The sequence below is a fragment of the Lonchura striata genome, chromosome 2 (genome assembly GCF_046129695.1).
Source record: "Lonchura striata isolate bLonStr1 chromosome 2, bLonStr1.mat, whole genome shotgun sequence".
In the NCBI taxonomy this organism is placed as follows: Eukaryota; Metazoa; Chordata; class Aves; order Passeriformes; family Estrildidae; genus Lonchura; species Lonchura striata.
Genome location: NC_134604.1, coordinates 19,523,544 through 19,550,098, shown reverse-complemented (window position 1 = coordinate 19,550,098; position 26,555 = coordinate 19,523,544). Strand labels below are relative to the sequence as shown.

At 42.9% G+C, this 26,555-nt stretch overlaps 1 protein-coding gene across 2 annotated transcripts in view; it reads right to left on the bottom strand.

The window, feature by feature from the left end:
* Positions 1 to 20,653, bottom strand: part of URB1 (URB1 ribosome biogenesis factor) — a 48,736-nt gene extending 28,083 nt beyond the window's left edge. Inside the window, exons 1-15 of one of the 2 annotated variants that reach the window (XM_021548579.3) lie at positions 20,493 to 20,653; positions 20,080 to 20,219; positions 18,738 to 18,889; positions 17,093 to 17,225; positions 15,018 to 15,114; positions 13,833 to 13,918; positions 12,649 to 12,774; positions 11,832 to 11,962; positions 11,356 to 11,551; positions 10,782 to 10,919; positions 10,222 to 10,395; positions 9,466 to 9,613; positions 6,470 to 6,592; positions 3,587 to 3,699; positions 2,616 to 2,735 (exon numbers count right to left, since the gene is read on the bottom strand). In XM_021548579.3, coding sequence (XP_021404254.2) covers positions 2,616 to 2,735; positions 3,587 to 3,699; positions 6,470 to 6,592; positions 9,466 to 9,613; positions 10,222 to 10,395; positions 10,782 to 10,919; positions 11,356 to 11,551; positions 11,832 to 11,962; positions 12,649 to 12,774; positions 13,833 to 13,918; positions 15,018 to 15,114; positions 17,093 to 17,225; positions 18,738 to 18,889; positions 20,080 to 20,219; positions 20,493 to 20,631 — 2,016 coding nt within the window. In that variant the 5' untranslated portion in view covers positions 20,632 to 20,653. The remainder of the gene's footprint in view (positions 1 to 2,615; positions 2,736 to 3,586; positions 3,700 to 6,469; positions 6,593 to 9,465; positions 9,614 to 10,221; positions 10,396 to 10,781; positions 10,920 to 11,355; positions 11,552 to 11,831; positions 11,963 to 12,648; positions 12,775 to 13,832; positions 13,919 to 15,017; positions 15,115 to 17,092; positions 17,226 to 18,737; positions 18,890 to 20,079; positions 20,220 to 20,492) is intronic. The other variant, XM_021548581.3, reaches the window with a different exon arrangement.
* Positions 20,654 to 26,555: the final 5,902 nt, after the last annotated feature.

Sequence of the window (26,555 nt, the reverse complement as noted above, 5' to 3'; positions counted from 1 at the left end):
AGGACATTTTGGTTAGGGTTGTATTTATTCCTTATAAATAAATAAAACTCTACCCCTACTCAGATAACTAAAAGATGCCCTCTTTTAATAAGGTGCTAAAAAAAACAGCCTCTGGTGGACTTGTAGTTGACCAGTTTTTCTGGAAAGTCAAATAACTAATTTAAATGTACAGAAGGGGATTTTAATTCATTTTTAAGACAGAAAATACTCCTGGCATCAAAGCTTGTATCAGACAGTAACAGAGAGGATTATTCTGCAGGGCCAGAGCAAACCATCTAAGGCTTATATTAGGCTGGAGTGCTGAAGTACAAATTAAATAAACAGTGATAAAAAATAAAACTCAAAAGTAATCTCTTCTTAATCAATGTCAAGACCTTTGCAAGCATAAACTGCATTAATTTATTACAGTGACAGAATTAATTCAGCCTGGGGGAAGTGGGCAAACATTAAAGATATTTTCCTTACTTTTTCATCAACTGCTGCAGGGAAGTCAGTTCACAGCATTTATTTCCATAAAGTAGTTTGCTAATAATCAGTTATCTGACAGCAAATTCCAACAACAGTCAGAAGAAACTTGAAAGAAGACTCTATGGCCATAGAACCAAGCAGTAAAGATATCTGCTTAAAAAAAAATTTTACAATCCTGAAATTTCAGACCACTGGGATACAGTGAACATCCTGAAATTTCAATTCAAATGCTTATTGTAGCAGGATTTCTGAGAGGACATGATTTAGATTTAGAGTGAAGGTTGAGCTACCCCCAGTTTACGACTCAGATAGGCCTCGGCGAGGCCTTTGAAGCTTATGACGCAGTAAGAAATTAGTTTGTGGCGCAGTTAGAAATTATGTTAAGGTGAACACAGTGCAATGAGCTTTCTGGGTGTGAATTAGTATAGGTCTGCAGGGTGAAACTTTAACTACCTGTCGTGGTTTGACACAAAAAGAATTTTCTTGGAAGGAAGAGGTCAATTTGGATATTGACCAATTGAAGGTGGACACGCCTCTGAGAACACAGAGCGGTTAAAAGCAGAATTCCCAGGAGAACTCACTCTCTTTTTGGTTCTGGTCAGCGTGCAGTGCAGGACTCTCTCCTGCCCGGCAACGATCTGGGTGGGGAGGGGAAGGCCCATGGCCTGAGTGAGGTAGGCCCAAGGGTGGAGGGACTGGAACCGGGCTGGCCCCCTGCAGATGGAAGGGTGGAGAAATCTGGGATGTCTCCATTCCCCCTCCCCCACAGAGTCGAGGGGGGGGGGAGAGAGAGAGAGAAAGAAAGAGAGAGAGAAAGAGAGGGGGAGAAAGAGAGGGGGAGAAAGAGAGGGGGAGAAAGAGAGGGGGAGAAAGAGAGGGGGAGAGAGAGAGGGGGAGAGAGAAAGAAAGAAAGAGACAGCGGCAGTTTTATCAGCAGTTCACTGCGGGGAAGAAAGAGCTGGGGGGGGCCACAAGGTGCCCAGCTGCCTGTGGGAGTCGGAGAATCTGGGCATTGAGCCATCCCTGGGATTCGGGACTTTTAACCCTTCCTGAGAAATGAAAGCTTTGTGAAATTTTTCTCCTCCTTGGTTTGAAAGAGAGGAAGAGAGACAGCTTGGACCCTGGGATGTTAGAAGGAGGAATTCTAGATGGGGGGGATGATGGAGTGGCTTTTGGCTGGACTTTTTCCTTCGTAGCCATAGGCAGAACCAATCTTCTCCTCCAAGAGAGACTGTATTTTAGGAGGATGCCAGTGAGCCAAAGAGACCTGCTTCAGCTGGGAAAAGACAGAAGTGGAGCAAACAGAGGAAAGTTAGGGGGTTTGTGGTGGTGCCCCCTGTCCTCCAAGAAGAAGAAGAGATCTCTGTTCTTGGACCCTTGGCCCCAGGGGAAAATGGGTGGGGACTGTGGTACCAAAAAATGAAACATTGAACTGTTGTTTTTTCCCCTCTTGGCATGGCATTCTTGAAAGGAAAAATCCTGGAAGCAGTGTGTCCATCCATGCATTGGTGGTGAGAGCACTGTGCATGGAAAGGAGAAGGGTCACCATGGCAAACTTTTTCTCCGGGCGGTGCCATGTGTGACATGGAAACACATGATGTGGCAGCTGTCTTTCTTGGTGAGGGCTGTGGTACAGGAGACTCCTCTCTCCCTCGATGGACTGGGTATCGATTCTCTGGAGGGTGGAAACCTGATTGGGGTCCAGATTGTGTCTCGCTGTGGTTTGTTGGAGTTGGGTGGTGGGAGGAGGAATGCTTTGCAAGGTTTTCATTTTGATCTTTTTGTGGGGTTTTTTTCCCTTTCTTTTTTTCTTTTATAGTAGTAGCTTAATAAAGTTTTCTTCCTGTTATTAAGCTTGGGGCTGCTTTGCTCTGTTCTCGATTGCATTTCACAGCATTCAATAGAGAGATTGCATTTTCATGGGGGCACTGGCATTGTGCCAGTGTCAAACCATGACACTACCTTAAGACAAACAATGTTTGCTTGCCAATGAGAGTGTGCTCACAATTTTAAACTATACTGAAGCGTATATAAACTGCCATCTTATAAACAATAAAAGGAGAACGTATGATTAACCATATTGGCTTGATCTGCATTTGTCCTGTCCAGCATTCCCTATTTTATAAGAAGTCCCTTGCTTCTCTTACCTTGATGATTAACTTTTTGGTGGACATTTTCAAATGAGAACGGGTACTTGTAACAAACATTTTCATCAGTAAATAGAAGACTGACTTTTCACCAGATATCTTCTCTGTCTCAGAGATGTCCTACAAGAAAAATATATTAAAATTCCTCTGCTACAGCAACACTGTACAGGACTATGTTGAATTGAGACTGATATGTAAGGTAAGTATTTTATTCTATAGACCTGTCCAAAAGTCCCAAGACTAGAAACAAATGGGATCATTTACACTACTTTGCATTTAATGAGCCAAGATCATTGCACTCACTTGTAAAATGCTTTCCTGTAAAGTGGAAGAAGACAATAGTAACAGAAACCCCCAACTGCTACACTACTACAAGGCCCCAAGACAAAGCCACCTCCCTCATCAATCCTATTTTACTCCCCAGTCATTCCACGTCTACCCCTGTTACAACACTCCATGGGTGTCTTTGCTTCTCCTCAAAGCCAGGTCCACTCCTTTCTCCTGACATGACAAGCAAACACTTGACAGAGCTCTTATCTTACAAGCCTGCAGTAAAACAGAGAGCTGGGGCCCTGATGGTTTCCACTAATTACAGGGAGCATTAAAAAATGTTGGAATCTTCCTTGGGAAGAGCTGGGATGGCTCCCATCAGGGGCTCATTTCCCTGGTCTGCAACCTCAAGCTTTCCAGACAAGGGGAAACCAGCATTGTCACTTGTGCTCCTCTCCAGAGACACAAAGAGCTACTGGAACCTTCTCCTGTGTTCACCAGGGAGGCAAAAAATATTGTCCTTGTAAAAAACCTTTAAGATCAGAAGGGATCCTTCACCACTGCTAAGAATGTAATTCCTGTTGACTTTCCAAAAGGGTCACCTCCTAAAATGACTAGACTAATTTAAAAGTAGGCAATGCCAGATGGAAAGAGTTGAGGACAACAGACCAAGGAAACATAAATTTGCATCAACTTCTTACCTGTACTTTGAACCAGGCAAATTTATTTGCGGGAAGTTCCAGAGCCACTTTCAGGATATGGTGCTGCAGAAGAGGAGGGACCTCTTCCCGCAGGCCCTTTTCAGTGACTATACCTGAGGTGTGAAAGCAAGAAACCAACTTCAGTTTGGTCCATTTTCCTGAAATCTCAGAATACTCATGTTTTAGGGTTTCAAACACAGCCGTGAGACAAGCTGGCAATTCAAAGATCTTCATCTCATGGGATCCCCATATGTACTGCAACTAAGGCTGGCCAGCCCAAGGTGAGAATCCAGTCCTCAAAAAGAAATTCCATCACCTGAGCCCAGCAGAAACCATTGGTCATGCATGGGAATATAAAATCTCTTTTATCAGTCTCAGCAATCCTGAAGAGCTGTGACCTACAGGCAGTACAAAGGATGGATAATCTGGAGAGGAAAACACAGCACTTAAGTCAACAGGAAATCTTAATGCTCACACCATGACAATATTTGCTCCAGACAATGGAACTTTACACTCATGTTTCTCCCTGCATCGCTGTACCACCAGTACAGGTATAACATTCCTTATTATGTCACAGGTCAGGGAGCTCCTGCAGTGTGATCAAAACCTGAGCAGCCCACACCTGACCTGAAGCTAAGTTACATGGGGACATCAGCTGTACAAAGCAATGGTGCCTGAGCCTCTCAGAGCCTGTGCAGGATCTCTGTGGCCCACATTAGAGAAACAACAAAACATTTTAAACAGTCACCACCAAGGCAATCCAAGAGTAAGTAAGACCAAACAATAAAACTCCAGCTATTTAAAGAACATACTGCTACAAGATAGAAAAACATGGTGCCTTTGGTGTCCATGTTTCTATCAGGAGGATCAGAAGGAGAAACAGAACTCTCACACTGACTCACCTGAGAAAACAAAGTCTCATGATTTTTTTACACCATCATTATCTCTCTTCAAAATCAATAGCCAAGCTCACTTCATTACATTTATTTGAGAATGACACTTTATTTTCCAGTCTGTTTAATTTTATTATTTCATAATGTACCCAAGAGACCCACAAAGAGATTTCTGCCTCACAAAAACATGTCCTGCCTTTTGTCCAGTTTGAAGTAAGCAGGCCAGTGCAAGAAATAAAGGGATAAACAGGGTATGTGATGTGGTAAGTCACCAAGTACAAAAATCAATTAAACACGCTCTGACAGGGAAAACCTCATGCACGAGACATTGATTTAGAGAGGGATTTTGTTTAAAGTCCCTTTTTCTCTTACAGGTTAATTAAGGCATTTACATGACTCCCATCCTTACACATCCCAGACATACAGAGAGCTGCTCACAGAGAACAGTGATGCCCGATCAACCCTTTGCTTTCTCCCTCAGCCTCAGCTGTATATGACCACATCGACTGTACCACAAGCAGTACTGGAGGAGCTTCCCAAATTTGTCAGACATGATTTGCCCTTAGTGAAGCCATGCTGGTTGTCACCAACCACCTCTGTATTTTCCAAGTATTTTAGCAGAGTTTCTAGGAGATCTGCTCCACAGTCTTGCCCAGCACAGAAGTGACACTGACTCGTCTGTAGTTCCTTGGGTCTTCCACTTTCTCCTTTGTAAAAATGAGGGCCATGTATCCCCCTTTTCCAGTCAGTGGGAATTTAACCAGACTACCACAAATTCTCAAATACGATGAGCAGTGGATTAGCCACTTCCTCTGTCAGTTCCTTCAGGACCTGTGGATGGATCTCATCGGATCCCATGGACTTGATCACGTTCAGGTTTCTCAGATGGGCTTGAACCTGATCCTCTCTGACAGCGGGCTCAGGGTCTTCGTTCTCCCAGTCCTGACATTTGCCTTTGCCAACTTGTGAAGCCTGGCTGGAGAACTTGCCATTGAAGACTGAGCCACAGAAGTCATTGAGAACCTCAGCCTTCTTCATGTCCAGGAAAGTCAGGTTTCCCATTTCCTTCTGGACAGGGCCCACATCATCCTTGGGCTTTCTTTTGTTGGCAATATACCTATAGAAGCGCTTCCTGTTGTCTCTTGACATCCCTGACCAGATTCATGAGCCTTAGCTTTCCGAACCCTATCCCTAGCTTCCCACACAATTTCCCCATATTCCTCCTAGGCCACCTGTCCTCCCTTCTACCTCCTGAAAGCTTGTTTTTTTTCCCATGATTTTGCTCTTCAGCTCCTTATCCATCCATGGAAGCCTCCTGACATTTTTTCCATATCTCCTCCTCTTCAGAATCCCTATCTCCTCCTCTTCAGAACTCACAGCTTGGAGGAGGTGTTCCTTGGTTATCAGCCAGCATTCTAAGGCTTCATTGCCCTTCAGGGCTCTGTCCCTATTAGACCCTAGCAAGGCCAAATCTCTATTAAAAGATTTTTCAGAGGACACTGGCAGACTGAGAGGTGCTGTTCTTCACCCCCACCCCAAGCTTTCTGTGAACTATCCTGTTCAAAAAAACTCTTTACCATCGCAGCTAATAAGAGTTTGGAAATAACTTACTGACAGTGGGTTGTTGACCAAGGGCTAGAAGAAACCTCTTTAAGAGCTGAATATAAGCCTTCCTCAGAAAGATTAGAATGCAAAGCTCATGACGACCAAACATTTCCAAGAATATGACACACAGAGAGGAAGACTGGAGTGCAACGTAGTGCTGACAGCTATGTCAGCATAGGGTGTGGCAGAGCTGCTATGGAATTTAACCATGCCAGAGCACTGCAGAAACAGCAATAATAAATGCCAACACAATGGAGAAACTAAAATGGGCTACTTTTAGAAAACAATTCTCTATCTCCATAGAAAAGCAAACATTCCCTTCTGCTATGGACTTTGTAAACAGCCAGAAAAAACAGTGGAGGAAATACAAATACCCATCACATACCTTTTAGCAGCTTGCTAAAATCAAAGTTGCTCTGTGCTACCAAGTGGGGCACAACCTTCTGATAAAGACATATGACCTGAAGCAGTGCAGCTTTCAGAAGCAGCGTCTCAGCATCATCTGAACCTAAACAAAAGTTTCCATAATTAGTTTCTTCTTCCTTCATAGAGGGAGTGCAGTGTCACACCTCCATTACCCAGAATGAGAATTAATAATTGTATTTCCAGCAGATTTGCTGGAAATACAGAAATGACCTGCTATCTTCCCAACAAGAACAAGAAAAACACCAGTGGAATCTCCAGTTTCATTCCCTAGGATTCCTGTATGAATACTTTCAAAACTAAATCTGCTTATTCAGCGCTTAGATTAAGAGCTGCCATTTCTAATTTGACCAGAAGTGCTCACACATATAAAGCACAACCTAACCATCTGAATACTCACTGTAAGAACCCACCCATTCCACTGCTGCTTAAGGCTGAACAACAGGAAAAAGTAAAGAAAAGGATATGGTCATGCTGCAGATTTCTGGGAACACTGCTTTTAGCAAACATCAGGTATGTTTGGCTGGGGACGTGCAGAAGAAAGCGCACTACAGTTTGGTGCAAATTTATTACTTCAGCTAAAAATTTTTTTTTTCCCTTTCCCCTTTCGAAGTAATACTTTCTCAGTGAAAGCTCCTGGCAAGAGGCAGACAATAAATACCTGTATAAGAAAAACAACAATAGCACTTAAGGCAACTGTTTACTTCCTAGGAAAAACCATCTCAGGTTTCAGTTGTACCAAGAGGAGCCATAAAAGCAACTTGCTATCCAGTCATTAATGAAAGCAAGCAAAGAACATGGGCCAAAACATTCAACACCTAATTTTTTCCCATTTACTTGATCTCCCTCACTGAGTTAGGAAGAACTGGATGAATGCCATGGATAAACTTTGTTTGCCCGAGTCTCAGCTCCCATTAGAAAAGAACTCTCTAGTGACTACAATGCAAATAAAGCAGTGGTCTGGTTTGAAAGCAAAACCAGTGAGAGACTTTAAGTCAGAAATAAAATTTTTTGGGAAAAGGGAAAAAAGACAAAAATGCATGCAATAATACAAAAGGAAGACCACTGACAAAGTCAGAATACAACCTGACACCCCTTTGACTAGCATGCTGGTAGCAGTCTAAATTGGAATGGCTGCAGTCCTCTTGGAATGGCAGATGTGGTTGCTGTGTCTTCTCGGAAACCTGTGGAAAGGCTGCCTCTCTCTCTAGAAATCCCCAGATTTATCCAGGTGGTAATGCCTAGCTCCTCCCCCTGGGCGGAGCAGCTCACAATGGACTGATGTTATTCTGAGTCGCAAGGTGTGTCCTTAATCACCTGTTAAACTGAACTGGCTCCTGGAGAGTGTTATCTCTGAGTCATGTGGCAAGATATTGATGGACCTATGAACAGGAGATAAGGAAAACTGCCCAGAGGCAACAGCTACTTGGATGGTAATAGGAAACATCTTGGTGCTTTAATCTTGGACAAGCAGTATAAGGTGACCTGGGAGTAAGTGACACATCATTACCACCTTAGAATGCTGAGGAACTACAGCTACAGGAATTAGCTGCTTCACTGTTTTCAGCCTTGGACTGTCAGTGCTGACAACATTGTCCTGCACAAAGGGAGGCACAGAAGGACATCCACTGAAAAGCCTTTTGCTCCAGGAAGTCTCTCTGTGAAATATGCCCTGTGAAGAGTAAAACTGGTTGCAGATTGATTTCTAGCCCACAAGGAAAACTTCACAAGTCGTTGGCCAAGATAGAGGCAATCCTGAAAATCCCCAATCCCTGCAATAAAACTCTGGAAAGAAACCCTTTGGGAGGGACACTGGATTTGAGAGAGGAAAACTGAGGCCTTCATTCCATCCCTCTCCCAACACTCATAATTCCACTCCTATGTTACATCAATACAAGCATTTCTGTAGCCACAGCAACTAACTGCTAAAAAAAAAAAAAAAAAAAAAAAAAAAAAAAAAAAGACCTCCTGGTAAAATAACCTGGACAAACAAAAATCTCTCCAAAAATTATTTTTCAGACATACCAGTCTCCCTGCCAGTTTTATTTTGTGGCTGTGAAATAGCTACTAGCATGGAAAGGTCAAGGGCAGGAGGGCTGAGTTCAACAAGAGGAACAGCAGAGCCCTGCACCTGAGGAGGAGCAGCCCATTCACCAGTACATCCTGGGGGCCACCCAAGTAGAGAGCAGGTTGCCGGGAAGGATCTGAAGGCTCTGGTGTCAGGGAGCTGCTCCTTCCCTTGCTCTCAGCACTGGGGAGGCCAAACCAGGAGTGTTGTGTTCAGGTCTGGACTCCCCAGAAAATGGAGACAGTGGGAAGAGTCCAGCAAAGGCTCACAAAAATGGTGAAGAGACAGGAACATCTCTCCTGTGAGGAATGGCTGGAAGAGCTGGGACTGTTCAAACTGAAGTGAAGGCTCAGGGGCATCTTATCAATGTGTATGAGCACCTGAGTGAGAGTGCAAAGATGATGGTGCCAAGCTCCTCCCAGAAGAACCCAGTGGCAGGAGCAGAGACTCTGGGCACTAAGTGAAACACTGGAACACTGTGGGCATCAGGAATCACTTTTAGACTTCAGCACCCACACAGGTTGCCCAAAGGGGTTCTGGAGTCTCCATCCTTGGAGATGTTCAAAAGCTGTGTGGATGTGGACCTGGGTAACCAGGTTTAGGCAGAGGTATCAGGCAAGATGATTTACAGAGATCCCTTCCAACCTCAAACATTCTATGATCCTGGGACAGCCAAGTCAAACTGCTTAACCTTTCAGTAGCAGTGGCAGCCTATATGTCGAACTGTGCTCTCAGGCAATTCTAACAGCCTGAGGAACTGAACAAAGAAAAGGCGCATAATAAATACACAACTGCGATCTGGATTCTGCTGAAGTTAAGGGTGGGATGAGAGTTTCACAACACTCATTCCCACAGAAATAAGCAGCTGTAACTCCACCTGCTTTGCCTACCATGCTGTTCTGCAACTTCTATCTCGGTCATTGCCTTCACAGTGCCTTCATCACCTTCCTTTTTCTCTGCTGGGCTGTCCTTGTGATCCTTCTCTTGCTTCAGCAGGGACTGCCAGACAGCCACTATACTAGTCATGTCTGGTAAAACCTAAAAGCAAAAAGGGTAAATTGCAACAGCTCTCATTTTTAAGACAAAGCTCCTGTGATAAATACATTCCCAGACACCTAACAGGAAGATAGATTTGCTGCTCTTCACAAAGGTTGGAATTGACTTTGTGTGCAATCCGAGAATGATCTGAATTCACCACTGTATTTCCACTTCTGTCAAATGTAAGTACTGGAAAGAACATTTTATTGAAAAGGCTTCCTGTGAAAAATTTGTTCCTGTTTTTCTCCCTCACGGCATATTGTCAACTCAAGTGCTCTCTTGTCTAGTAACTTCTGAGTAACTTCTGCTGGCTACATTGACTTGAACCAGGAAGAGAACTTGCTTCCTGCTCTTGGAAATCATTTGCAACACAACAGCCATCAATGTTGCAAATCTGTCTCACCACAGAATTTTATCAGCATTCCCATCAGACAGACATGTCAGGAAGTGTAGGCTCCCACCTCACCATTTAACCCTACAGCCTCCCCCAGGCTACCATCTCTTGTCTCCTGAGCTGCAACCAGTCCAGGAGAAAGTACAGGGGAGAGCAGCTGTCTGCTGCCTGCAAAATGCCTCCTGTCAGCCCCCAATTGTCTCTTTCTTTTTACCTTGCTGACAGCTTCTCTGTAGAGCTGCACAAACTCCTGCACTGCTGGCAGTGTGTAGATTTGTGATCTTTGCCAGGTTTCTTCAGACAAACAGTGTTGAATGTTCCTCAGAGCTCTTCTCAGCACCATGGACATCAATGATAGGATGCTGTGCTTCACCTCTGTGCTGGGCAACTAAAAGAAGGAAGTGAATTTATGACATTTCAGTGATTCCTGTTATGCTTTGCACAAAATCCATACTCTGAATGTGTGTTAAAACTGGTCAGTAAATTCCTCATTTTCTAGATCTTAGCTAGCAGTAAAGAATCCATAGGTTTTCAGATTCCCAGCCTAAAACACTACCAGTGGTAGAACTGCTGCTTGTGAAAGGCACCTGGAATCAATATCACCAATTTTAATTCATTTTCCCGTGCTTCACCAAGCCAGATTTATGCTGAGGCAGACAACATAAAACATAAGTAATTAACCAACTTAAGAAATTTCTTGAGTGATCACACACTAAAATGAAACAGTACTAACGAGGACAGAAAAATCACTGAAATAGTATAGAGTGCTCTTACATTTAACCCTTGGTTGAACATTGCTCTATTACACACTGCAGGGACTGTTGTTACCATCACCATAGAAAGCAATCTGGGAAGAGGAATAAATTCTGAAGTCTTGAAAGAATTGGAGATCTCTGATTGAGCCTCATAGATCTTAAAGAAAAGAAAAAAAAATTTAAGCCCTATTGATACAGTTCTGGAGATGACAGCTTCTTCTGGGGAGCATTTTACAGAAGTGATGGCAACATTAAATGTCAAAGTTTATGCAAAAATGCTACAGAGCATCCTCCAGACTCCTACTTGATAAATGGACCCTCTGTATGCAACCAGCATCCCTGTTAAAGGTCATCCCTTTTCAAGAGATTCCAGATCCTACTTGCCCATTTTAAGCTAAACAAAGAGGCAGCAGAACACGCACAAAGGTCAAAAGGTTTTTCTAGCTAAGCTTTGATATTGCTGCATCTCAAAAAATAGGTCACTGATGGGATGTCTTCCACTGTTTCTTACACCAATTCCTTCTTTACTGGTTTAAATGTTTATAGAGCCTCCTGCTCTGAGCAAGGTTTTTTACCATCACCCATACTCTTACCTTCTTGAGTAACTTCATGTTGTCCATCCAAGCAGACTTCACTCTAGGAACAAAGGAATACTGGGTCTCTTTGAAGTATCTATTCAATAAATCTGGGCATACTTTGAGAATATTCACCACAAGATCAGCAACCATTTCATCTTCTGTTGCAGTTTTTAGACCAAGCAGGAAGTGCAGAAGTACCACATTTCCTCCCCTGTTGAAGACAAAATATTTTGAATTAAAAATCCTTATTTTGATACTTTATATGGGATGTGAACTCTGCAGCTCCACTGTTAATTGAAGGCAAGATCTCTCACCCTCCTGGCATAATTTGAGTTTATACTCAAAGAAGTAAGAAAGTAATTACCTCCACATTTTCTGCATGACAAACAGTGAATTAACACTACACATTCCAGGGCAGACACCATAACTAGTGAAGTCTCTTCTGCTTCTAGCAAAAAATCCACGTACAATCCCAGCCACCAGTGACTTACTTGCCAGAAGTTCCAAGACTTGGATCACAGAACATTATGCCGTGTTTCAGAGAGCAGCAGAGGTCCATTAAGAAACTATGCACAAGTTCTCGGACCATTGCTTTTCCCAACTCCTTAGAACCTTGAGCCACCTACAAGAACCAAAAAGGAGCAAAAAAGGCATATGAGATTTTGCATCACAGATCTCAGCCTTACTTTACATTTTATATGGCTCCTCTTAGAGAAATACTAAAGGAAAGTTTGGCTTTTATTCAGATTAAAAAGAGAAGCTTCGGAACCTGAAGGTCCCTTCCAAGTCAAACCATTCCGAGATTCTATAAATCCATTAACGTTCTAAATCTGGAACAACTCAAAATGCCTAGGGTAAGAAGACTCTTGACAACTGTGGCTGGGAAATCATTAATCATATGACTTACACGGACTGCCAGGAACTGTAAGAACTTAAAATTATTCAGAACTGAAATGTATGCTTATGAATGGGGTCAGAGATTTGCAAAGCTCCAGGCAGATTTCTACTAGAAACAGATCTCCTCCAAAGGGTTTTTAAAGTACATCAGGATGGGAGTGGCAGGGTCATAAGCATCTGGTAGAGGAATACAAGAGGGCACACACAAAGGTGAAAGGATCTGTAGCCAAGACCCAGTGAGAAGCAGCAGAAATTTGGGGGTTCTTTTTAAATAGGCTCAGTAGATTCCTCTTTTTGAGCTCACTAAACTCAGAGCAACTGGGAGTTGTTTCAAAAGCTGTGGGCTGCAAGAGGAGGGGAAATTAAAGGCAGCACAAGGACTAAAACTAACAAAGAAATAAGTGACCAAACCTTTAAATCCTCCGGGCTGACATCAGTAATCCCATTCCAACGGTACAGTGAAGCGATGTGAAGCAACACTTCTGGAGTGAAAAAACGCACCTTCTGTGTTTTGCTGATGTTTTTGTTATGAACCACCTGAAAATGAGAAAAATGCAAACTCTTCTATTTATTGCAAATTGTCACAAAATCACGGCAAAACAACAACACGCCTCATTCTTCTAGTACACGCAGAGCTGACTCTCCCCCATGGCAGAAGAAAGGTTCTGCCTGTCCTGCCAACACTTCTCTCACATGCTCCTGCTTCACACTGACCCTACAACGCCTGCATGTGCTGGACAGGACAGATGTTCAAGTTCAACTGAAGAGTACAGATCTTGTTTAGAGCATCACAGCTGTAGAGCAGAACCAGAGGAACTTGGGTGTGGATATAGTAAAGCCTACTACAAATAAGGTTTAAATGAAAGGGAATACACAGTGGAAGAAGTTTCTCAAAAGTTCTTCTGCTGTGCTTTACTGCTGGCATTGCTTTAGTTCCCATTTTTCTTGCTAAGTTAAAAGAGTCATACAGCTGGGGTCCACCAATAATGCAACAGCTCATGATGCACAAGAAAAGCTTCATTTGAAAAACAAAGTTCCAAGGAGGTTTATTTTACATTTAAATTATAGCTTTTTTATTATCCTTCTTTCCTAAAGCAAAATGAAAGAACATCTTTGTTCTGAGGCAGGCCCTCATGGCTACACTCTAACTTTGAAATTTTTCTTCATTCTCTCAACTGTTCATGCAGCAGTTTATGCAACATAGTTACAGCAGCTCAGAACATATATTAAAAAGTCATAGATTCTGGAGATAAAAATATTTTTAAATAAATAAAATACACCTCAGGTTCAGCTGCTCTACAAGCAACAAAAGCACCCCATGAAAGAGGCAGGGCCATGCTCAGGTGACAGAGCACAGGAAAGGCAGCTACCACTAAACCAACTTTCACACCTTTCAGCAATTCCTGTTTCCCTGTTTTCAATCCTGAGACAGTAATATAACAGCTAAGCTACCAACCTCCAATACATATTATCAGTCACACACACTGCAGCAGCCCTAAGACCTGAACATTGTGTGAGAAATCACTGCAGAACTGTTTTCAGCAGTGAGGAAAATAGAAACCATGAAACAACACAGCTTTAAGGGTGTATCATACCTTAGTTCTCAGTGTGGAAAGTAGAAGATTGACAGTAGAAACTCTGTCTTCCTTTATTTCAGAGCGAAGAATAGATGGAATGAAATCTAAGAGGACATTTCAAATGTTAAGTTAAAATGTGAAAATCCTTTTCATACTAAAATATTTCAGGGAATTCATACCCATTCCTCTTCCATGTCCCATTATTTATCTTGCTGTTATATTCCAGGATTAACCAAAAGGCAGCAAGTCAGACATCAGGAGGATGATGTGTCTGTGACTATGGTTATGAGCAAGTGATGCTGCTAAACCTACTCTCATCTTGACTGGCCAATTTGCCAACTTGCTGATTAACACTGCCACAGCATCTGTCAGCTTTAAATACATTTTGGGCCCTGAAATGCCATAGTAAAATCCAAGTAATTTCATATTCTTCCCATTGAAGCCCTTGTTATTGCTTCACTGAGTGATTCTCAAATGTTTGGAGGTTCCATGTCCAATTATGTGCATCTCAAAGTTAGACAACTTTTGTTTATACAGAACTTGGAGCTCTTACAGGGGAATGAAAGCCATCTGTACTGACTGGGCTGAGGTGTGCAATCCCCAGCCTGAAAGAACTAAACAGCTAAATCAGCAGCCCTGGGGTAGCAGGAGCAAGAGAAATAAATAATTACAGTTCTCAGTCCCCTGCTATAGGAGAAATTACTTGCTGCCAGCTAGTGGCTTAAGCACTTCTAAACAGTATTTCTAGATCCCTTCTGAATTGTCTCATAACTTTACCAAGGGCCACAATTCACAGGGCAGAAAGACAACTGAAGTACACCCTTTTCAAAAGAAAAATTAATGCAACATATCCACTGTGACTGTCTTATGAGCAAGGCTGGAGGCCATGATTTTTTTTTGTTTATTGGCTTTATGACCTCAAAGCTTTTTATTAGATTTATGGGGCTTTTTTTAATCTGTGTCACCAATGACTTTATTCTTGAAAAGTTTTAGCATATAGCATATTGTTCTCAAGCTGAAGAGGCTTACTTACTACACTACCAAGGAAGTTTAAAGCTTTTCAGATAGTAAGAATAAAAATTGATATTTTGCTTCTTATTAGTGCTCTCTACCTGGTCCACATTTTTAATTAGGTTATATTTATTATCACCAATAAATGACTGTGCCTTAAAAACAAAACCCCAACAAACAATTATGAAGTACCTTTTAATTCCAGAACCTGTGCCAAGATTGCATTGTCACCAGCAATGAGAAAGGAGAGAGCAAACTGAATATAGGCCATGCGGACATCTGGCCTCCCCTGGAAACATCAAAATTTAAATATAAAATGAAAAAATGTTGCTAGCACACAGATTGTACCCAACTGCAGAATTGATAATGCAACTTGCTGATTATCCCTAGAAGCACCATAAATGGGTAAATGAAACAACTTCTATAAAAATGTTGCATGCAGCCACAAACATACATTTATATGCACTACATCCACAGCATATTCAGCTAAAAAACTTCTTGCATTAAACAGATCACTTTTATATATAATACTAGTTCACGTGCTTTTCAATTTTCAATATATGAGACCACACCACAAATTTAAATAGAAAGGGAACATTAACAGCCGTTTCATACCAAACCCTGCATCACTGAACTTCCGCACTTGTGCACAGCATGGTCAGTTCACAAAAAAACCCATAAAAAGGGGTGAATATAAAACTACCAACTCAGGCACAATGGGAGCAGTGAAAGCTTGATTTATAGCAGCACCATAGGATATGAACATTGGATCATAAAATGGGTTAAGCTGGAAGGGATCTTCAGGATCACCTCATTCCATGCCCTGCCATGGGCCAAGACACCTTCCACTATCCCAAGCCCTGCTGCTCCAAGCCCTGTCCAACCTGGCCTTGGACACTTCCAGGGATAGGGCAGTTGCTGCTCTGGGCAACCTGTGCTGGACAGCATCTCATCACCCTCATGGCCAAGAATCTCCTCCCAAGACCCAATGTAAATATACCCTCTTTCCAAGAGTCACCCTTTGTCCTACCACCACATTCCCTGACAGAGTCCCGCCATGATTTACAATTTTTTTTAAACCTGCTGTGCACAATTAAGCTGCATGTAAAGAAGCCTGAAAGAAGATTCTAAGAAAGCAAAAGATAAGACAGCAGGGACTCATGAAAGGGCTGAATGAAGAAATAAAAAGAAACAAAAAATATTTTGCTGTGAGCTTTGGGCCTGGTATTTTTGTGTTAAAACCTCACCTCTGATAGCAAGCTGTGACATAATTTCACTGAAAGCTGTACAAGACTAAGACCTTTTGGATGCTAGTTTCCTTGTACCTTACTCACATATTTACGCAGTTTATGGTCAAAAGACTAAACCCATCAATTTAAAATTAAGGGTGGAGTTACTCCTGCAGACAACTCCTGAAGTGAGAAAATCCATGGAATCTGACAATTCCAGAACTATAAAAGGTGGTTCCAGGGAAAAAGGGAGGTGTTTGGTTTTTTGCCTTCCACTTGATTATTGTAAAGAAAAAGTCTGAATTTTCATCTCAGATGGCACAAACCCAACATAAATGCACACATTCACTCTGCAAGTAATCTTTAAAATCCAGAAACAATATGTCAGCATTGTAAACAATACTGGATTTAGTACACACTTGCATTTGGAATGACACAAATATTCTTGTTCTAAATCACTTATTTGCGTCAATCCTGACTATTTTTAGCAAACAGGGAGAGAACAAGAGATAGTTTCTTCTGGAAAAAGAGTGACTTTTTCTCTTCACTCACATAATCTTAAAGATTTCCAGCTAGAGATTAATTAGAACTCTTGTTTATGTTTTCAAATGCAATTACTCTGTATTAGTACTGGGCAATATCCCCTCTCCAATTTCCATTTGTTTCAGTGGGACCAAACTGCGAAAAAAAAACCCAACTAGTTTTCAGGAGTTTACTATCACTTTCATTCTGCTTTAGACATTAGAAGGGCAGTTCACAGAAACTGTACATTTCCATTTCTCCATAGCTTGTTGGAAACACATAAAGCATTTTCATGTGTCAGTTTTCATGTGTTTTCATGTGTCAGTTTTCAGTTAGGCACAATCAAGGACTTCAGCCTGACACAGGACAAGGAGGGAGAGTTAAGCTCTTGCAGATGAAAATACAGCAAACATTGCCAACAGCTTTGCTTTATTCAGCTTTGCTCTGCATAGATAGCTAAAAAAGCTGATGGAACCATGGCATAGCATGCCACGACATGCAGCACCTTAAGTTTACCTGTTTGCATCTTTTTTTCAACAATCCAGGCAGGTACTTGTTATTGAAGTCAAAATGACTATATAAGTCCCTTGCTGAATCCGGGCCCTGAGCCACCATCACTGACAGCAGTGTAAGGCACCCTCGGCTCATCCTAAAAAAAACAAAGCAGATGGAAACCTGCAGGCTATTCCAGGATGACAGTTATACAAACCACCAAAACAAGAGATTAAAACTTAAAGTGAAAATAGAAGGGAAGTTAAACAATCAAAGTAATTATTTCAGGCAGTAATAACAGCAGCTGGGAAAGAGGGGAGAGGGAAAAAGGAGAAGGAAATGCCTTTTTATATTCTTCCCCAAAATTAAACTGTAATGTGAGGCTGGGTATTCCCTTTATTAAGTAGTTTAAAAGAGAGAAAGTGAAAAAAATTAACAATTTTAAGATAACCTGTTCACAGCAGTGAAGTTGGACTAAGCAACCCTTAATTATTCCATGATTCTATGAACTCCTGAATTCATAGAGGTTTGCCATTTATTTCAATGGGAATATGTCAGGCCCACTACGCACAAGACTGCAGCCCTTCATCATCTGAACAGCCACTACCATGAACAGATTTGTAATCTGTCCATCATGTTTCTGTCATGAACAATCTGTAAAAAGCCACGTGATTCAAGCAGAGATCCCATCTAGACATAAAGGTAACACCTCTGCACATCAAAGCGGTTGCACAGAAAATGCAGAGCATCTCCCATCAGAAATCTGCAGCCTCCTCTGTGCAGGTTCTAGAAGGATTTCTCCAGAACCTGCAATCTTTAAACATTTAATAAGAAGTTCATATATGCTACACAGCTTCAAAATTTGTTTCCAGTATACCTATTTGAGATGCTTTGTCCTGCTAAAATGCCTGCTGAAAAAGGATCAACTGCACAGTGCAGGAAGCACAGTTGTGTCTATGAACTGGGAAAGCACAGAAAGCCTTTCCAATTCTGCTCAAAGACTGAAAGATGAGTCATTGGCCTTGGACAAGCCAATTTCAGTCTGATTTTTTCTCTGCTTTTTTCCTCTTCCTCCCAGGTTTGTACTTAAATATCTAACATTTGCAATTTCCTTCCCCTATCCACATGAGCATGAGAATTTTTTTGGTCTGGACTAGATAACACAATTATTGAACAACCTAAAATGACCTCAGACTTAAGAGACTGAAAAAATTACAGAAGAACAGCCAGTCTGAAAGAGAAAAATCCATTTTAAACATGGAAACCTGACTTTAAAAAATACAGGGAAATAAAGCACTCAAGAGCAGCCCTTTTTGCCATCAAAGGAAGACTGCCCAACCCTGTTCCATGCAATGCATGTTACCCCCAAAATCAAACAGCATTAAAATAACAGGACTCAAGGTACCACCCATGTTAGCTTTCACTAGGAATAGGCCCAACTGATGAAAACTACGGTTTCAAGAAAGTATCCTACAGCACTGGATTGTTTGATATATCAGTTTCCACTTGGCAAAGACTTCCACAGGCAATTATTTTGTGGCAAGTGGAAAAGGATTATTAAATAAAGGTGTATTATTAGCAGTAAGTCAAGATGAATTTTGCAACATCTAGTACAGTCTCTCCAGATTAACTGACAGAGATTCTCCACCAGAGCACCAGGAAGACTTACCTGTGATTTTCAGAATACAAAGCAGCATAGACCAGTTTCATATAGGAATGAATCAACTTTTTGACAATGTTCATTCCCACGGCAGAAAAATGTGAGAGGTCGCTGGCTGTCCTCAGTAATATGGCTTCTAAAGCTTGAAAGATTAACAGCATCTGCAGGATAAAAAAGTATGTCAATATCTGAAAATATCAGGTAAGACTTGAAATTATTAGCTGAGCAAGCAGTAATAACCACCACTGATAAAAAGGGTAACCCCATTCCCAGAGGAAAGCTTCCACATATGAAAGTGACATTAACTTCTAGATTCCCTCCCAAATTAATGCTTCCTCTGAAAAGATCACTTTCGAGAGCATGTAGTTTCAAGGAATCAATGCTTCAAGAGACAATTGCTGCTAGGTGGACAAAAAGAATTTTAAATGTCCTAGAGAAAAACATCAGGGCTGTTCCAATCTTGAAAATAATTCTTTCCAGAAGAATCCAGAATCCATACAGCACTGGGGCTGTACCCATTACAAACATCAGCCCCTGTTAGCAATGGGATATTGAGGAAAGGCTGTCACTGAACATTACAGAGACAAAAATGATACTGAAAGGCAAAGAACAGTAAGTGACGGTTAAAAAGCCACAAAGTACATTACTACAATGTAAGCAGTAACACTGTACATTGTAAGCAACGCTGCACCAGCATTCACAGTGAAAAGTTATTGAACTCTTTGTTCATTCATCGTATTCTGACAAGGATAAATTGTGTCCAGCTGAAATAAGAAAAATGAAGTCAAGTTTACCAGTGGCTTCCTAGAAGTACTGATGTATCAGGCAGATATCTAAAAACATTTGCTTTCACTAGCCTACTTTTGTTTTGCTTTAATTGCTTCTGTTGATCCCCTTATTTCCTTAATGACCTTTTGATAACATTTAAAGAACCGTTACAGCTTGATTTGGACAGAACTATTGGTTTTGTGTGTCATTAAATTCAGGAAACAAGAAACATCTATGAACAGAAAGGAGCATCTCCCACTTGGTAGGTGTTTCTGCCACTGCTACTTCCAGGAAAAAAAAAAAAAAAATACAGAGTTACTTACACCACAAAGCACTATTTACTCATAAAACCACAGAATATCCTGAGCTGGAAGGGGCCTACAAGGATCACCCAGTCCAACTCCTGGTGCTGCACATATACCTGAACAATCCCACCCTGTGCCTGAGAGCGTTATCCAAATGCTCCAGGATTTCTGGCAGCCTTGGCAGCTGTGACCATTCCATGGCAACCTTTTGTTGGCTCTTCTCCACGGTGGGATTGTAGCCGCCAGTCCCTGAATGACAACCCCTATATCCAACTTACTTCACTTTCAGGCTTCCTTTCTCCGTCGAGAAGCTTGAATATCTCAGCACACTCCATGGAAATTTTCACGTATCCTTCCACGACATCGTACACTTGGGGCGATGGCAGCATCTTGGCGATGGACACGAAGGTCTCCAGCCCTGCAAAGCCACAGCGTCTTCTGGGGCACCAGCGCCACGTGTGGGGCCCGCTCTGGGCCGCCCGCGGGCGGGACCCTGAGGGGCCAGTCCGTGCCCATGTGCCGCAACCCCGCCAGCAACGGCATCCGTGCCACCCCCGCGACATCCTCCCGGTCGGCCGCCTCAGCCCGGGGCAGCCCCTCATCCCGAAACGGCCATTTCAGCCCGGGGCAGCCCCTCAGCCCGGGCCGGCCACCTCAGCGCACGCCTCTCCCGCCCCGCAGAACCCCTCACCCTTGGCGGCGGCCGCGGGGTCCCGCAGCAGCGCCTTGAAGCGGGCGCCATTGAACTCCTCGTCCCGCGGGCCACAGGCGCGCTTGGCGGCAGGCTCCCCGCTCCGCTCCCCGACCCCGCCGCACCGCTTGCCGGCCATGCCTAATCCGAACCCGGCCCAGGCCCGCCCCGGAATTGCCGCCGCTTCCGCAGGAAGGGGCGGGCAGAGCAGGAGCGGCCCGGGGCTGTGGAGGCCCGGAGACGTGAGGTAGTGCTGCGGCCCGGGCCTGGCCCAGCGGGAGAGCTTTCCCAGCTATCAGTGACGAGGTGGACAAAAAAAGTTAAAAATAGTTGTCGTGGAATGGTTTGGAAGGGACCGCAACGGTCATCTCGTTCCACCATCCATTCCCGCCCCCTGCCATGGGTAGGGACAACTTCCACTAGGCCAGGTTGCTTCACGTCCTGTCCAACCCAGCCTTGGACACTTCCAGGGATACAGGGACAGCCACAGCTTCTCTGGGCAATCTGTGCTAGGGCCTGCTCACCCTCACAGCTGAGAATTCCTTCCCAATGTCCCAATTGCAGCAGCCTCTCATCCATCGCTGCTTGAAAGGCCAAGCAGTTTTCTGTCATCCCAGCTTCCACGGCCTGCAGCCCCTTTCGATCCTGAACCAACATGGCTTAAATTTTGGAGTGGAAGGGGAAAGCACGGAGTGATGGGACGCAGGTAGAGGAGAGAACTTCTCAGATACTCCTTTCTTTCCAGGAAAGAGAAAGGCTTCGGATGACCTAGCTGTGGCTTTCCAGTACCTGAAGAGGCCCACGGGAACGATGGAGAGGGACTATTTATAAGGGAAGGAGTGACAGAAGTTGCTTCCAACTGGCAGAAGGCAGGCTTAGATTAATTAAAATCTAAATTCTTCCCTTGCTTTCAGCAAGAGTTATGCCAGGACAAGCACAGTGATAAGGAGGAATGGAAAATGCCTTGTTCCAATAAATTGTTTCTTATGGAATGACACCAGTTGAAACAGTAGTGGAAGATAGAGGAGATTATTTCAGTAAGAAAAAAATAAAGATCTATCCAAATCCAGACCAGAATTTTTTTTTTTTTTGTCATATGTGTAAGTAGTAAATGTAACATTAGTATCTTCCTGGGTTTTTTCAAACTGTTTGTTTGTGGTTTTGTTTTGTTTTGTTTTGTTTCTTTTTTCAGCAAAATACTGTAAAGAAAAGTGATCCCGAAGAGGGCAACATTCACAGCCATTCTAAGACAGGATGAACAAATGCTTTCACGTTGACAGAAGATTCTATGATGTTTTAAGAACAGAGGGTAGAACAAAATAAAAGAAGGTGAAGTTAGAAGATAGAAAAGGGTAAAATAAAAGGAGTACATAAGACTAGGGGAAAAAGGGGGAAATGGGAAAATACGAATTCACAGAATCACAGAATAATGAGGTTGGAAGAGACTAAGATCATCAAGTCTAACCTATGCCCTAACACCTCAACTAGACTATAGCACCAAGTGCCAAGTCCAGTCTTTTTTTAAACATATCCAGAGATGGTGATTCCACCTCCTCCCTAGGAAGACAATTCCAGTATTTTATTATTCTTTCAGTGAAATTTTTTTTCCTAATATCCAACCTAAACCTTCCCTGATGTAGCTTGCTAGACACTAAGTAAAAGGGCTTTTTTTCAAGTAATTTATGAGAACAAAGCTAAAAGCATCTTACTGCTGCTAGTGACATCATGCTCCGAGCTCTGTTAATTCCTATTTCTAGGAATACTTAAATTTAACAAACTACATTCCAGCTATTTTTCTGCTTGTTTAGATGGCAGTTCCATTAGGAATTCACCTCAGTAGAGAAAATTCTATGCAAGGGTAGACTTTTCAGTTCCTCCATAAAACATTTTTGGTGGTTTACTGGATGATGGGAATCCTTTGTTTCAGCCTTACAGTTTTCTTGAAACTTAAATTTATGCAGGTATCCAAATACATTTGCAATTCCAGAAACTGATAGGCACATAATATGGAAAGTAAATAACATTGTCAGGAGGGAGTTGCATTGTTATTGAGGGGATGAAAAGGAAGGCTAGAGCTAATAGAACTAGGAAAAATGATTTGATTTAACACAACTTTTAAAAGGCTCAAAGTACCCATACTGAGTTCTTCGTAAAAGTCCTGGTTACCAGACTTAAAAGCCTGATAGTTACCATCACACTCTATTTCATAGTTCTAGTATTTTAAAACTACTGCAGAAGGCTACTGTTTTGTTTTTTTTTTTAACTTGAAGTTCAATTATTCTCTCCCTTCACTGCCTGTGTAGCTGTTATAGGCTTCCAGGAGGCTGGGTAAGCAGACTGCTGCTTTCACCTCCAGACAGATCACTTCCATGTTCTGCTGGAGTGCACTTTGAAGCCCATGTCCTTTTCTTTCTCTGTTATATCTGACAACTTTCCTAAGTGTTTTTTGGCAAGCAGCATTTACGGAGGGCCAGTCAAAGATCTCAGGCTCATACAAAATTCATCTGCTCTGTTGTGTTTATATGTGCAACAGATGTGAGCAGTGAACGAGTCAAGCAGTAACTTCTGAGCCACCCAGTTTTCAGTAAATCAAAATATTCTGTGATTCTTGCCAGACAAACAGATCATCATATCCAAGTTATACATTTCCCCTCTGGCATATTTTCAAGTCTGAAAAACAATTCCTAGTCCCTTGCATGAACCTCAGCTCTGTGCCTTGTTCAAGGAGCAGTTTTAGATGCAAGACTAATTGAGCCAAGCGGCCCTTTCCTGCCTCAGCTGTGACCTCTTAAGCCTTTACTGCTCTGAACACAATGTAAACAGCCGAGCCCCAGCCCTGCAGCCCTGCTTACTTGCTTTTGCCTCCCAAACCTGAACCATTTTCTTTGCTGTGGGGTCCTCACTCATGCAGTCCTGAAGACAAAAATCTGATTTGGCAGAAGAGGCCATTTCTAATGCAAAGCTTCACCAAGGTTTCTCTTCTGATTTCAGCCTTAAACACTCCTGTTCTTCTCAGCTAGCCCCTGTCTCCAGCCTTTAGTCATAGATATTTGCTGTCCTATAGCTAATACTTGCCACCCCTCAGGATTAAGTCTCTTGATACACATTTACATCACTCCCTAACCATTTCCTCATGACCCTTCCCAAACTCCAGGCCTATTGTCGAAGACCACCCTAGGTCGCAGGGTGGCTTCGTGTGGTGGAAAAGCTTCTCCTCCAACCTGTGCTTCCAAAGAAAGGCTCAGTATTCTCTTGTTTGGTCTCATGGTTGTTTATTGCAAGTTATCTAGAAGATTGTGTTCTCGGGCTGCTGCAGTTTGCTCAGCAGCTCAGGCAGAGGCACACACACACCCTGACATCCTCTCTGACACCCGTCTTCTTCTTCTCTCCCCACGTCCAGGGTTGGTGCTATCTTTTAAATGGTACATTACGTGTTACATGTTTACAGTTTTTCCCCAATACCTACTACCTATATTAAATGGTGCTTTTCTACTCTAAACCAATCTATGAGTGTAGAAAATATCAGGCTCCTGCACGGTGTAGATGAATGGAGGCAGAGATCTCTGTAGTTTGCTCTTGGGGAAAGAGGTTTATTGGGGGTGCAGAAGGTCCTGCCTCGTGCTCCCAGACGCAGCACGTGGCCGGGCCTGAGAGGGTGGGGGAGGGGAGAGACAAAAGGACGCTCTAGGAGAGGGGAAGCTCCAAGAGGAGGGAGGAGGTTCCAAGAGGGGAGGTAGTTCCAAGAGAGGGGAGGAAGTTCCAAGAGAGCGTGTGGTCCCTTGAAGCCTCCTTATAAAGGGGCTTCAAGGTGGGTTGGAATAAGGCATGGCCAATGGAGTTACAGACATTGGATGTTTGAAGGGAGGGATAGAGGTGCGGGGTGAACCATACATCTTTTGGGGGATGGGATGGAACAGTCCATTTCACCACAGGACCTATCCAAAGGCAGGGGTGTCATCCAGCCAGCTGGGAGAACTGTTCTCATCCTAGCTGCATTATTTATGAACAATCATATTTATCTATCTTCCGCAACATATGAGTGCCAACATCATCAAGAACATGGAGGTAAGGAAGAAGAAGGAGAAGGACAGGACCAGCCAAAATCCCTCCATCTTAAGAAACCTCTGACCCCCATGTACAAAACAGAAACCCCCCTGTACAGCACTAAAAAATTCTTCCCTCTACTTTATTTCTACTATAATATCTAAACTTTTGTGAGTTCTTGTTCTTCCTGCAAAGTTGATAAATCATTCCATGGCTCAAACCCAAAATCACAGCTGTTTCCAGCTGCCTGCCAGGGTTTCAAATGCTTCTGACCTGGGCCTGGAACCTCCAAAAATGTCTGAGGGACATTTTGAATTCCCACAGCCTACAGCCTCTTCCTACAGATGAGGGATTATCTCTGAGTAGGACTGCTGACAGACCTTTGCATGAGCCCAGCTTTGTAGCCCACACTAATCCAAGTTCAAACCTGTCCTGTAAACCCACTGGTGTTTGGGTACTGGAGCCCCAGTTAAAGTAACCCCGGTGGTTGCACTTTGAGGCCATCTGTGAGTTGTGATCCCCTACCCTACACTAGTAAGAAATGCATTCATTTCTTAAAATAATTTTTTCATGTATAAATTAACTATAGAAAGCATTCAGAGGGAATGGATTTAATCCAAAATCCCATCTCTAAAACTGGAGGTCTCAATGTTTGCTCTTAGTTTACACAATTATTCCACAGAAAAGTTTCCTTCAGTTTTTCCCAAAATTTCAAGTGTGATATCTTCCTGCTTTCCAGCCTTTGACACTCTGAGGCATGGGATCACAGAAGGAGAGAGGGTGGATGCTGCCAAGAGATGGGATATCAGGACCACCTAATCAGCACAGCCTCTTGAGAATGGAATATTCCCAACACAGTCACTTCTTTGTCATCACATGTCTGAATGTGCCCTTTACTCTCATGCTCCCTGCTCTGATCAGCCTAGTGCTATGTCATACACTTGGAGACACAGTCATTGCAGTGCTTGAATTCGAGAAGTTTGGCATTGAGGAGTCCAGGTGATGTGCAAGGTCAGAGTATGAACCCAGGAGATGAGTAGGCTGGCAAGGCTGAAGTAAAACCACAACTTTCTTTACTCTAGATGCTGTAAAACAAAATCACCTCTCCTCCTTTTCTCCCTCCTCCCCCAGTCCCATAGTTATTTCAGCTGGAGTGCATGGAGTGTGTTTTAGGCCTGACTAATGGCAATTTATCTTTCTCCCACAAGGAATATTAGAGATGGTCGATAGGGAAGGATATGCCAACAAGGCATTATGAACATCAGGGGTTTGAATCAGAGTATGGTGTGAGTCTGGAACTGGGCTGAGTGCCCAGGTGCTGAAAATGGGTGAAAAGATCAGAAAAGAAGGGAAGAGGACAGAAGAGTGGAGAGGTCAATGAGCAGGCTGTGAAGAGCTAGAGGAGGCATATGCTGGAAGCACCTCTGAGTATCTACTGCAATTGTCGGTGTATCTTCTGTGTACTGAAATCCTTCCCACCTTCTACACGTGGAATAATCTTCAAGCATCATCCAGTCTGAGTTAGTTTGATATAGTCACTGAGTCACAGAATTTACCAGTGAGCACTTACAGTCCTGATAGGAAAAGCAGGCACTTACAAACACTGCAATATTATTTTCAAATTCTGTTATTTGCTTCTAATTTCACAGTGCTCAGGTCAAATTAGCCTGGATCTCAAAACTGTTAACTCTCACTAATTAGATATTGACATGAGCTACTCTTTCCTGAAACACTACCAGTTTTCCATGCCTTTACATACCTAACTTGAGAGACCTTGAAGCTTGATTATTTTCAAGGTTTTTGGAAAAGCTAGTTTTTTCAGTCTTTTGACATTGATTCTGTGGCTTTAAAAAACTTCAGTCTTGAATTTCAAGTATAAAATTGTTGCTGTGCAAGACCAGCCCCGGGCAGACACCAGCAGAAGCGTGGGGGAGGAGGGGAGACGCGGGTGCCACTTTCCCCTTTGGCTCTGTGTGGCTCAGCTTCAGCGTGGGAACAGACGAAATAGCAACAAGGGGC